Source organism: Gasterosteus aculeatus, chromosome 21 (genome assembly GCF_964276395.1).
Source record: "Gasterosteus aculeatus chromosome 21, fGasAcu3.hap1.1, whole genome shotgun sequence".
Classification (NCBI taxonomy): domain Eukaryota; kingdom Metazoa; phylum Chordata; class Actinopteri; order Perciformes; family Gasterosteidae; genus Gasterosteus; species Gasterosteus aculeatus.
In genome coordinates, this window is record NC_135708.1 from 11,365,245 (window position 1) to 11,378,778 (window position 13,534).

The window sequence follows — 13,534 nt, forward strand, 5'->3', positions numbered from 1 at the left end:
TTTGGAAGGAAAACCGAGCAGATCTCAGTGTGTGTTCGTGTGTGTGTCTGTGTGTGCGTGTGTGTGTGTGTGTGTCTGTACTGCCAAAGCTTCCCTGGAGGAGAGAGGATCTCTGTCAGTTTGTCATCAGACACAAGCTGCCAAATTTGATGAAATACCAAATTACTAATTGGCCCAGCGTTAGGTTTCCCGCCTGGAAGTGAAACAGTAATATCTGTGGCTCCATTAGGATCACAGAGAGAGACGCACTGAGCGGCCTCCCGCAGAGCTGGCAAGTCTCGTTCATTTCACACCGCAAAACGGCAATGACACTCACACACTCCTGTAGAGGGGTCGCCAAGGACAACAGACTTCTAAAAAGATCTACTGGTTGATACAAGCCTCGGTGATTGGGCGTCAACGCTGGAATCCTGTTGAAGGGCGCTGAGACAGAGAGGATTCTGGGTCCGAGGTTACTCAAGATACTTTGCGTACGTTGAGGAAACGTCTCCTAAAAATAATCCATTTAGGACAAAATCTCTGAATGGACCAGCAGAAGACAATTTGCTGCTGAATAACCAGGTGGGAGCGTCTTCATTTAGAGTGAATAGTGAATGACACACACACACACACACACACACACACACACACACACACACACACACACACACACACACACACACACACACACACACACACACACACACACACACACACACACACACACACACACACACACACACACACACACACACACACAATTCAAATGAATTGGGCTACCTGGGCTAAGTGAAAACGGCTCTTTATTTTTCGTCTGGCACTATCATCTTTTTTTAGGATTCCTAATCAAACACGCCCAAGGCCACTGGATGGATAAACACACACTTTCATACAAAAACAAAAAAAACAATACACACTCAGTTTGGCAACATTTTAACTCTTCCCTCCAGCAGTACAAGTTGTGCTTAGACAATATATATATATATATATATATATATATATATATATATATATATATACACATATACATATACACATATACATACACACACACATAATCATATGGCTAATTATATATAAAAAAAACTGACAGTGAGATTGTTCAGTTTTAATATTTAATGTGAAAAAAAAGAAAGTATACCCTTTCACCACAACAGTGTAGAGAATTAGGGCAGCTGACAATGTACACTGGAGCAAATATCTCCATATTCCCCAAAATGTCCCCACATAATCACAGATTGTAAGAATTAGGGCACAACCAGTTATAGATTACCAATAAACTACAAAAAGAGAAGCCACCTTCATTAAGACAATGATTATGTAAAACAAAGCTCCCTATTTCTGGCACATGCGGGGGGGGGCAAATATGCCCTTTTATCATTAGTGTCCCTTCATTTCAGCCATGACAGGATTACATGACGCTATGTTCTCTTTTCTCCAACCACTCAAGGTTTACAAGTCATTTCGGGTGCAAAACTCTGCGTTTTGGTGAACTAAGGCGCCGTCTTCCCTTGAGAAAAGTCCTCAGTGTTGTCCTCCATGTCGGGGACGTTTGTCTGGGGACTGAAGCTTCGCTTTTGGGAAAAAAAAAAAAAAAAAGAAAAAAAAAGCAGCCACAACCATTGATCCCCTTGTTAAAACTAGTTTTTCCCCCTTCAGTTTGCTGCAGTTTGAGTAATTTGAGCCGGTTCCAGTGACGTACCGGCACGTGGTGATGAGACACAGCCGCTCGGTCACCCGTCCTAGTTTACTTATTAGTGTGCGTTCTTTTATTTTTTTTTCTCTTCAGGCTGATTGCCGCTCACACCTCGTATTCCCGTCCTCGGCGCTCTGGGCGGGTTCCTCTGCACGCCGTGACAGGCAGCCCGACTCTACGTCTGAACGGACACAAACAGTCTGCCAGCGACCGGCAGGACCTCCGCTACGCCCGGGTGGGGTCGGGGGCCCCCTCCTATACGTTTTGGGAGAGAAGTCGGACCTTCTTTCCTGCCAGCAGCCAGCCCCTGACGTCGCTGATGGAGGGGAGCTTCATTTTCTCTCTGTTTTTACTGTAAACATTCAAGAAGATGCCAAAGAGCACCAGCAGGCCGCCCCAGATGTACCTGAGGAGGGAGAAGCGGGGAGGTTAGAGCTTTTTCAAAAGGAGACGGCAGGGGGCCGATTAGCGTGTATGTAATAATTGGATGCACGCAGTATGAAACAGAGTTCAACAAGATGCCCGTGGAAAAGGCAGATTCTGATAATCACGCCTTTTGGTTGAAAACGTGTAAACTGCAGCCATGAAAGAGACGGCGAGTCCAGCAACGCTGGAAGGAGAAGGCAATCTGGCAAAAGATGCACATGTTTTCTTTTTTGTGTCTTGTATGTGGAGTGCGCGTGCGTGTTTGCGTACACGTGTGGAGAAAGTTACGAGAGACAAGAAATAGCAGGAGAGGTAGAAGACAAAAAGCCCTTTGAACGCACAGAGGAGTTGGAGGGCGAGCGAAGTACAAGGGGAAAGAGCAGCGGATCAGTCGAGGTCTTGAAACTGGAATGAGGACGTGCACCAGGGGGCAGGGGAGCCAAATCAAGTTTGAGTAGTCGAAAGGAGAGCGGAGACGTTCTTCAAACCAGAAGACAACGCAATCAGTCGAAAAAAGGTGGGCGGACTTACTGAAAAGTAAAAGGTTTTGCAAAGAACATGAAGGAAAGGACGATAGTCATGGCCTTTCTCCCGGTGGTCACTGCAAGGGAGCAAAGAAAAACAACAACAACTTTTACTTAATTACAAACAAAGAAAATCTTAATGGATGTGAGTTACCAACATATCCATCTATTGTGTTTTGCAATACATGTTATGAATTATGACTCAATACATTACAAATAAATGCCTGGCCAGAATGAACAGGATGGACAAACTGCCGCACTGACCTGTGACTGCGACCAGCGCGCCAAAGAGCTTGATCAAGGCGAGCACGAAGGAGATGCCGAAATAACCCGTGAGAGAGAAGACGAAGGCGTAACCGTACGTTTTCACAGGGTGCTGGGAAGGGAGGGGAAGATGAAAGAGAAGCAGAACGTAAAACCGCCTCCTGCGGACGCTGCAACATCATCAGGACTTCATGCAAAGAAAGCGTCTCGTGAGAACATACAGCTTAAAATCAAGCACGAGAGGAGCGCGCTAGTAGGACGTATTCATTTGCATATCTTAAAAAGAACTAGAAGCATCTCGTGTCCGTCTGCAGGGGCACTCACCTCAGAGCAGAACGCCACCGCCGGCCCCAGTCCCCCTACGCAGAGCAGGCCGGTCAGTATGTAGACAAAACCGATGGAGTACGAGTACAGCACCTGTCGACACAGCGCCACGTGAGCGGTCAGTCACATCACGCAATTCTCACAATGCGGTGTGCGTGTGTGCATCTGATGACCGAGTCAAGCTGCAGATTGACTTATGGACTGGAAACCGGGTACCATTTCAGAGTTGGAGCCATTGTGGAGCTTCATGGCTTTCTCCTGCACGTTTCCGATAGCGGCGTCCGCACACAGCGCCATGGAGATGAGGAGCACGCCTGTGTGCCACAAAACACGCATGAACACACAACCTTCCCAACGCACAAGCGCGTCACGTATTTTGGGCTTGAGCTGCGTAGAGGCTCTTGGCCTCCTCACTCCCGCATTGCACGTATCCCCTGGAACAGAGCGAGGTTACTACCTGTGGCGTTGAAGTTGGGCGCCACTTTGCTGTCTGCTAGCGTGAACCATACGAGTCCCAGACTCATGCAGAGAGCGGCGGACACGTCAGCCACGTTATAGCGTTTCCCTGGAAAACAAAACCCACGGCGGTCAGCCATTTGGAAACGTTGAAGAGACACCGCGACTTCTAAAAATCGACTAAAGTAAGTTTTAGAGATCAACTGGTGAAACTTCCAGAACGTCACAAGCACAGAGACATTAATCCCAGACATTGCCTCAAGCTCGAATCTTCCAAAGATGGCCGAACTATTTTTACATACAAAATACGTTAGACAAAAAAAATATATATATATATATAATTATATTAAAAAAAGACTTAAAGTTTATACATTATTAGGTATTCTTGACAACTGGAAGTTTGAGACGAGGTTGCGCCTGCAACAGCACAGCAAAAAAAAAAAGAGCTAAAGTTTGGACGAAAAAACAAAAGGAGTCTAGCGAAAACATTTTGACGGACGGATGCCTTGAGGTTGACAGGGGGACGCAGCATCAGGTCGACCGCGGTCGGCTTTGATTCCCCGACTCCCCTTTGAAGGGCCTCACATCAGATGCAACCCCACAACCCTCCCTCCATCCATCCCTCGCGCCCACATTCTTTCCTCTTTGCATTCTAAGTGAGTAAATTCTGTTTTCCACTCGATCCCTTGAGGGACCCCGGCGCTCACATCTATCCATTGAGAGACCCGGCAAGGCTCATTTCATTTTTTTCTTTTTTTATCCCGCAAAAACCTGTCTGACGTTGAGGACACGGGAGCTTGAGTGGGCCGGTTGTGAGGATGAAAGGACAGACAGAACTAGTGCAGCCGACCGGGCTCTGACAACCGAAAACAACAGGCAGATAAAAAGGAGGCACCCAATGTTGAAAGGCGGTCATCCCTTCAGAGGGAGCGTGTGAGATGACTGAAATGAGGTGTAAAATGTACGCCTACCTGAGATGACTGTTTAAATAGTTAGTAAAGTCCAATAAGGACAACATGGATTTCATTAACATTTCCATGGATCCCACTATCTTGTGAATTGTTACTTAGCAGATGTTTTTTTTTTATTCTCCAGGATTAATATCCAACGTCAACTCCAAGCGCAATCGTCATCGAAATTTGTGACAAATTCACATTTGGAGGTTAAGTCCTTATGATAAAAAATATGGCATGTTTGTCAACTGATTGCAATAAGGAATCCAGTAGCGGTATTCCAGAAAGCAGGAATCCTGAACTTAAACATCCTGGGAGATTCAACGCTGTGATAGACGAGCCAAATGAGACATCCAAAACCCCCCAAATGAAGTGTCAAGAGGAGATCCAATGATTTCATAGAATCAAACACAGAATGAAAGAGATTTAGAGCCATAAACACAGCGAAAGAGCACTACACATCAATCACATGTTACAAAGGATCAAAATATTATCACACAAGCTAAAGTTTCATTTGTAGCATCTGTGTAGAAATACGATGAATGAGCTCACCTTGTATAAACACCCCTCCAATCATGACTGGGATGAGTTTACAGCACTTAAAGATGACCTGTGTCGGGTAGTTCAAGTAGCCCAGGGAGGTATTGGACAGGCCCATAGTGCCCACTGTTAGGAAGGCTATGATCATATAAGTTTTCCCCGGAATCCTGGAAGACAGGAAAATAAACAAGTAGTTGAATGACACATTTTGGGGATAGACAGATCCAAAACATCATCTTTCATTTGGGGGCATGCAATTATTCACCTTCTGCGTTTATCCTGCGTGAGCTGAAGCTCCACCAGTCCAAACACGGAGTAGAAGCCAAACTGGATCAGAGTCAGGTACCAACCGAATGGCTTGAATCCTTCAATGGAAAATATCAGCTCCTGGATGGAGGGCCAAATAAATTAATCACAAAGAAGCCCATCTTGTAAAATGCAAACTTAAAACTACATTTGCCTTACTTTTCGAATCTGCACACAAATAAACACACAAAGCCTCCTCAACCGCACACTGTGACCTTCACATTTGTTCGTTGTCTTTCTCCCCGTGTTACCTGCAGGTATCCATAGATGAGGTAGAAGAGGAAGACTCCAGCCACACAGATCAAGAACTGCGTGGGGGGACTGAAGCTGCTCAGGTTGATTCCCAGGACCCTGAGCTCCTCCACGGACTTTATGTGGGGCGACATCACCTCCGTGGACGACGGCATGGAGATGGAAATGTGCTTCCGGGAGCTGTTGTAGCTCACCAGGCCGTATTTGGCACTCATTGCGCCTGCGGCAGCTGCAACCTGCGGGTAAAATATAGAGATATTGAGGCGTTCATTATTTTTTCCTGCCTGTGTCTTCACAGCGTTAATGTTACTTTTTGTCTGGAACAAACCCAGCCCGAAGGTAAACTTTCATCATCCCAGCTGAGAGCTCTGCTTAGATAGTGATCGTTCCGACAAATAAAAAAATAACCATCGTAAAAGTGCTGTATGGAGTTAGACCTGTTCAACTAGTTGCGTCTGTGAATCAGGCAGATGATGATGCCACTTGCTGTGTTTTTGAATGGTTGTTGAGAATCATGTTGATGCAAAGAACAGAGGACACAAAAGGGGAAGCGATCACACATCTGTCGAGCACCCACTTGCATTAATGCTGAAAAAGCCTCTTCAAATGTAGAATTATCTGAAAGATCCTATTCTGATTTTCGATCTATAATATGTAACGTCACATTGTTTTTTCTGCCAAAGCTTCTGGTTAAAACGTCGATAAACACACAATATATGCAGCAAGAGCCCCAACAAACAGCATCACATTCAAATCAAAGCGCCTCGCTATATTTAGAGTATGATTCAATTGTTTAGGAAATGTATGAGAGCTATTGACCTTAGCGCTGCTACATGAATTAGCTGGTTGCTAACGACTTAAACGGAAGTTGTCCTTTGACTACCGTTAGTTAACATAGATTACGCATACGGAGATATGTGGTAATCCTAATAATCACGATCCTCATATAAGCCGATTTGCATTAGTGATGTATTTCATTTCCGGCGCTTATTTCAACATTAAAAGCAAAGCTACCGCAGCAAGCTCGTTACATCCAACAGCACTTCCGGGTTCTCTACGCTGGCGTATCCGCTTCTTCAGAGGCGATGCCGTGGACAACCATTGCCAGGGACGTCACGTCTTCTTTTTGCGCACATTTTGGGCGTTTTCATATTCTTCTTTTGCAGCGACAACTCGCTGAAAACAGGTTGATACGCGTGGCAGCCTGCTGAAAGCCGCACGCATCGGCAGCGGTGGAAGGAGCGGCCAACAACTTCCGCTCCGCGCTGACCTCTGAACTGTGACGCTATCGGTCCGTTCAGCCGCATGCTGTGAGTGTGAGGTGAGTCACTACACGTCACCGGCTTAGTATGCTTATATATATATACACACATGTATGTACTATTATAGTGGAACGAGGGCGACGTGTTACCTGCTCTGAAGGATCCATCAGCTTCACTGTGAGTTGGCATTTCACTCACAGCACGTGAGCATTATGAAAGTTTAGCTAGTTATTCCAGATCAATAATAATAATAATATACTTCCCTCGGTATTTCTTGTTAAGCATGTTTTTCTTGCATGATATTTTTTGTTTTGTGGGGAATACCAATGTGTGGATATTATCGTATTTGTCCCAAAGCTTTTGTCAACATTAGTAGCTAGTTGGCAGAGTGGGATTCATCATGAAAAAACACGTTTTAACTACCAAAATATATCTAATTAGGTCGTTATAGATGAGCTATAACATTGCTGGTTATACATTCAGTAAATCATGAACATTTTATGGAAATACTTAACCTGGTAACACTGAGTGTGGAGGTGCATCAATCTGATATCCAGTTATCATAGTATAAATAACTAAGTAATGGTGTGCAGGAACAACAACAGCACATGCCACTCGCTACCTGATCTGTGCATGTATGGAGCCAAATCCAGTCCAAGTTTTGATCATTTGAAATAGAAAGTTGAACTTGAAAGTTTGACTTTTGAATCCGCAACATTAAAAAATGCATCAATATAATCAAAATCAAAATAATTGAATGAAAAGTATTTTTGGGTCGAATATCATTTTGATTCAATTCTTGAATTGTTCTCAATAAAATATTTATTTTCATTCTTCAGGTTCTATTTTTCTGTTGCAGATTTGACTTTTTCTGATTCAAATTTTATTTTTTCAAGTTTCATTTGTTTTTTACATTGAGACTCTTGGCCTTGATGTGGCGTAGAGAGCATGGCATCAACTGAGACGGGCAAGACAATTTACACCAGCGACATATTTTTTATCAGCGAGCTGTTTTGCATCCTACTTTGCACAAATGGCAGAATAAAAGCCATGAACTATGCCAGATTGTACCGTTCAACAACATACACGTTTTGCAATTTTACACCCCACTGTGACCACAACGTAGTATCCATGCGATGGAGTCCGCTCCACCCAATCACGTGAATATGGTGTCCAGCAATACACACCTAAAGTATAAAATTAAAGGAACCCTCGCCGTACCTGTAGCTAATTCTAGGTAAAGAGACTAGACCTCAGCCTGATGGCCTGAAAGAACCCGATCGGATTGTATGCATGGTTTAAACTTCTCGCTCAAAATCTATTTTTTTTCGGTCTTCACACATTTGTCTGACTGTGTGAAAGTTATTCTCATATTTGAACTATTCTAACATTTAAACATTCTAAAAGTGCATCGCTTTGGGCACTATTTCAAAGTTCAAGACCAAAACTCAAACTTTCGGGTTCACTTTTCTTTTCCAAATGATCAAAACTTTTGGCCTAGATTTGGCTACATATTCATGCTGCTCAATCTGTAGTGCAAAATATTACCACAGCATTGTATTGACTATTGTGGAAGGTACATTTTGAAGTCATGAATGAATTGATTAAATGCAATCTCGTAAAATTGGTTCATTGCTATTTGGTTGCAAAAAGAAGTCTGAGAAAGTGACTCTTCTTCTAACTTGATTTATTAACCTAGTAAAACTTTGTAAACATGAGTTCATGGTCTCATTCACTAATTGCACGTCTCCTTTCATACACCATTGTGCCCCCCAAATGATGGTCCCATTTAGATTATGACAGAAGAGATGATAAAGCAGAGAATACTATTCTACTTTCTTTTGTCGCTTTCATTAAAAGGTAATAGTAACATTTTTGGTTGCCTAAAAATGCAGCATTAGCTTGTACTGTATAGCCTTTTCCATATTAATAATATGACACCACTGACAGCGTATATTCTGCTTTCATGTTTGGTAGTCAGTGAACAATCTGAACCGTATAATGCCAAATGTCTATCTGACATTGGAAATAAAGGTGTGATTAAAAATTGCATTAGAGAAAATCCGAATATGATGACCATGGAGTTCACGTCTCGTCTTAACATTGGCTCTAAGCTCTATTCTATTGTCCAGATGCCATCAGTGCCTTCAACTTCTCCACCTTTCCTCCTTCACCTCCTCCCTCCAATTCCCTCCGGACTGCCCTCTCCTTTCCCAGAAACTCTCTTCCTATCTCACCATTGTAATCATGCACATATATGCTTCTCCCCCCCCCCCCCCCCCAACATCACTTTCTCTCTAAATCCTTATTGCATTATTCCCTACTTTCCCTGCTTCTGTTCTGTCTCTCGGCCATCTCATATCCCTGTCTATTCCTCTTTTAAGGCATGGAACTCTCTTCTGGCACTTTCATTCCTCTTTGAGCTTTCCTTTCTCCCTTTCGTCCAATCTAAAGTCCCTCCCTTGGCCCGGCTAGTTTCTTCCTCTCTCTCTCTCGCTCCCCACTTCTGTCCCCTTTCCCCAGCCAGAGGTTAATACACTCCAGGATGGCATTATTTCCTCCCCGGCCCCTCTCACAATATAAAAATTCAGAATGGACAGCTCAATCCCTCTTCCATCTCAGATTTGATTGTAATGGTATTGCCTCCTGTCCCTGGGAGGCCCCTGCCTCCTCGCCAACCCGGCCTTTATGACACTAAACGGCCGGGCCTCAATTTTTCCATCTATTCAAAAAATTCTGTTAATAACTCATTTGGAATGGGACGTCTGCACTCCCTGGGCCGTCTGCGGCCGGGTCCCTCACCCCTCTGCTGGCAGGGGTCACAGAACACGGAAACAAGATGCTGGGCCGGATCGCAAATGTAAAAGGTTAATTAATCTCTCTGAATTTACAACCCGACCCCCGACCCCCCCAGTCCCTTTGCACTCCAATTGACAGTCCCAAAGAGACAAAAATGTCACATTTACAACCTCGCATGGAGAAAGTGCTCAACGAGGCGGCGCAGTCGAGCGCAGGCGCACGACCGTCCACCACTTTTCCCCGTCTCCCAAGTCCAACTTTACAAGTGTGCCCATTCATCACGCGTGATGGATTCATGCAACAGAACCCATTTCCTGTTCCCATACGATCCTATTAAATAATAAAATAATTATTTATTGGATTATTCAAAAAGGTACATATGCGCGGGTAATGGCTCCACACCACTGGACCCGCGATAAATAAAGCAGGCGGGGAGAAGGCTTTGGAGAGACGGAGGGAAATAAAACGGGGAGGGACCGGGAGGGAGAGACGGGGAGAGACGGGGAATGAAATGACTTTTGAACCAGTGAAATCTGGATCCAATATGGCCTCTTGCAGCGCGGATCAGGATGGACATTATTCAATCTTCAGGAAGCTCATATGGGATCGTGACCTGTGAATGGTTCTGATATACTAGGCGGACCAAAAGGTCCCGGAGAGTGTCCCACGCGTTTTTCTCTCCGATTTTGAACATTTGAGGACTTATAGACCACAATACCGATTTATTAAATTGATAAGGGAGGATATGCGTTTTTAAGTTTTCCATCATTCTGGGCTAAAGATGTGTGCTAATAATACGATTTTGTGAGATCAAGCGAGGCTGCTATTTCACCTGAACGCACATAATGAAGGAGTCTTAGTCGTCACCTCCCTCCCCTCTTCATTAAAACCTCTTTAAATTCAGGTCCGCGTAGAGATGAGACTCAGGAAATCCTATTAATGCCTTTTTGAATCATTAACAGGCATCTAAAATGTTTGTTCTGGAGCTTTTTGTGGCAGAACTGGACTCCTCAGGCTTTAGTGAGCTCTCCAGCGAGGTCCTGGTGATAACGTTACTGTTTTCTCTTCTTTTATACAAACACCGTCCTATAATGATCCTTCACATTATTTATTCCACATTAGAGTCACTAACCCCCCCCCCCCACCCCCTTCCCATCCCCAGCAGTGGACCGGTTCAAGAAGCCAGATATTAATAACCCATTTGTGTTTGGTCTTATCCTCGGCAAGAGTGCACTCGCTCCCTGTTGTATTTTCCCTGAGCTCGTCTCAAGCCTCCTGCATGCTACGGAAAACAGATGCTATCTCGGCTATATTACTTCTCAAAGCACTCATATCCTCTCCCATGTTGTTTTCTTTGATCTGCTAGGCCCGCTGCTCTTACACCCCCCCTCCCTGTCTCACGCAGCCCCCCCCCCCCCCCCCCCCCCCCATCCTCATTTTCCCCCCCATCCCCTCTGCCTGTGACCGCAGAGCAGACGCAGACCGGTTCACGGAGGCTGTGGATGTTTGAAATTCAGATCGTCTGCCATCGGGGGGGGGGGCAAGAGGTGCGCGGCGGGTCCGACCTCTTAGATTTGCCATTTAATATGCCTTCGCCATGAGACGGGTGACTTGGTATCAGGGTGGGGAGTCAATTGGCATTCAGTAAACATGCATTCAATTCAAAGCAGGACCTCATAGACGAGATAGAAGCAGCTTCATAAGAACGTTATTTGAAAATGAACTATATGCGCTGTATTGCATGTGAGTGAATTTGACTCTGGTTGCCATGGTTTTTTATTAGAGCTGTAATGATAAGTTGGGGTAGCTGGAGAGAATTGGCAGAATAGGAACTCATTTAAATATTTTTTCTATACAAAACATTTAACGGCTCCGTCACCTCAAATGTGAATATTTGGGAGTTTCCTTCGTCTTGTGCCAAAGTAAACTGGTTCTTTGTGAGTTTTGTTTGTTGGAACAAACATGTCAAAGTTTGAATGCATTCACTTTGTGCTTTTGAAAGTTGCGATGAACAGCCTTCTTTTCTGACGTGGCCATTCAGAAAAACATTTGTCAAATGCAATGAAATGATTATAAGAATAGTTAATTTAATCTAGTTTTTTTGGTTTAAATTAACTTTAATTAAGCGAGTTGAGTCTGACACCTCATAGGTCTTATCGCAACTTCAGATACACATTTGGTAAATACACCAACTACTCTCTAGCAACTACAATGTCACTGCAGGATTCAAACTCGAACAGTCCTTTGTACTATTATGGTGACATAATTTCTATTATGTGACCATGTGGAGACGGGCAGCAGAGGGAGAGGGATGGAATGACTCTGGAGACGCGGAGTGCACGGTGGCACCGAGGGCGGCCACAGGAGACCGGGGAGGCTCCGGCTTTCACAGGAGCAGCCAGGAGGGGGAAGCATCTCTCTTTGGAAGCGTGCTCCCAAGAAACGGAAAGAAAAAGTAATTAAACAAACAATTCGCGCAGGAACTATGTGCCGGCTTATCCATTCTACCATACTGGCTTTTGCACTAATGCGCATAAGCCCAAAAAGAAAAAAACTAAGATTGTTTGTTGTCTCCTCACAGTAAGTGACACACACGTTTCATTGCCCATTCGTTTAACCTGCGCTGGGTTTATGAAGTGAAAGGGATTGTGAAACAAATTACGTAGTCTCATTTAATTAGGCGTTTTGCTGTGAGCAATAATCCTGTTTTCTCTCATAACCTTTAACTACTTAATGGATTTGAAAGCCATTACGTATCAAGATTTCCGTTTTTAATTATTTGGAGTATATTGTCATACACCACCAGGACTCATGCTGCGGTTTTACGTCTGAATATTATTTACTTGCTGGAGGATTTCTCTCCGTTGACGGATTTGTGGAAATAACAGACTATATGTCAAATTCTGCTCTGGCCCATTCCACTTTTCACCTGCATGCGTCCTTACGCACCCAGTAACTAACATTGCCTCATCTTAGATCCACGGAGGCAGTTATTTACATAGATATTAACATTATGTTTATGAAAATAGCAAGCCGTGGTTAATGGCCATAAAGTAATATAAGAAATACGTTTATGTGAATCTTGGATCAGATTATAATAATGACTCGGTTTTAATATGTACAAACTCAATTTTTAGTTTTCCTCCTTTGGCGATTACACTGTAGGTGTGCATGAGTGAAAATATAACCCAAAGTGTGTGTGTGAGCACCACAGCTCGGGATCTTCCTCCCACCCTGACCACGTTCAGGCAACGCTGTGAAAGCAGCAGGCAGAGCGTGTTCACTTCCCCCCCCCCCCGAGGACACGGCAGTCGGGGTGCCGCCCCCGTGCACGGTCAATATTCTACATCCCATTGTTACCCGAGTGGATCTGGAAAAAACTAAAAACCAAACACATGTTTGCAGTCGATTGTTTCACTGGGGGAATCCGCGAATGTGTAGGTGGATAAATGACGCACACCTCGAGCATTTCAAGTATTCCAAACCTTTATTCAAATGGATGTTTTCACCCAGCGTTTGACACGGGTCTTAGGCTGGCGTGCCGGCTCCTCAGACCCCCCATGGCACGGGCCATGTAATCATCCTGAAAGTCTCTCTGGGTGTCTGCGCTCTCATAAAGCAGGGAAATGGATCGTGTGGCCCAGGAAGGGAAAATGAAAGAAAAGGAGAATGAAATTACAGACCTGGCTGACTGCACAAATCATGCATATCATGTTTTATGGCTTGCCAGAAGAATTCAACACCTGTGGATCA

The 13,534-nt window shown here is 44.3% G+C and overlaps 1 protein-coding gene across 1 annotated transcript; it reads right to left on the minus strand.

The window, feature by feature from the left end:
• Positions 1–1,080: 1,080 nt before the first annotated feature.
• Positions 1,081–7,026, minus strand: slc35b3 (solute carrier family 35 member B3). Its single transcript, XM_040167520.2, has 10 exons — positions 6,735–7,026; positions 5,720–5,956; positions 5,428–5,549; positions 5,175–5,329; positions 3,671–3,778; positions 3,430–3,527; positions 3,214–3,306; positions 2,890–3,001; positions 2,633–2,702; positions 1,081–2,081 (listed from the first exon to the last, which is right to left on the minus strand). Exons 2-10 carry the CDS (start codon positions 5,933–5,935, stop codon positions 1,931–1,933), a joined length of 1,125 nt encoding a protein of 374 aa, XP_040023454.2. The 5' UTR covers positions 5,936–5,956; positions 6,735–7,026; the 3' UTR covers positions 1,081–1,930.
• Positions 7,027–13,534: the final 6,508 nt, after the last annotated feature.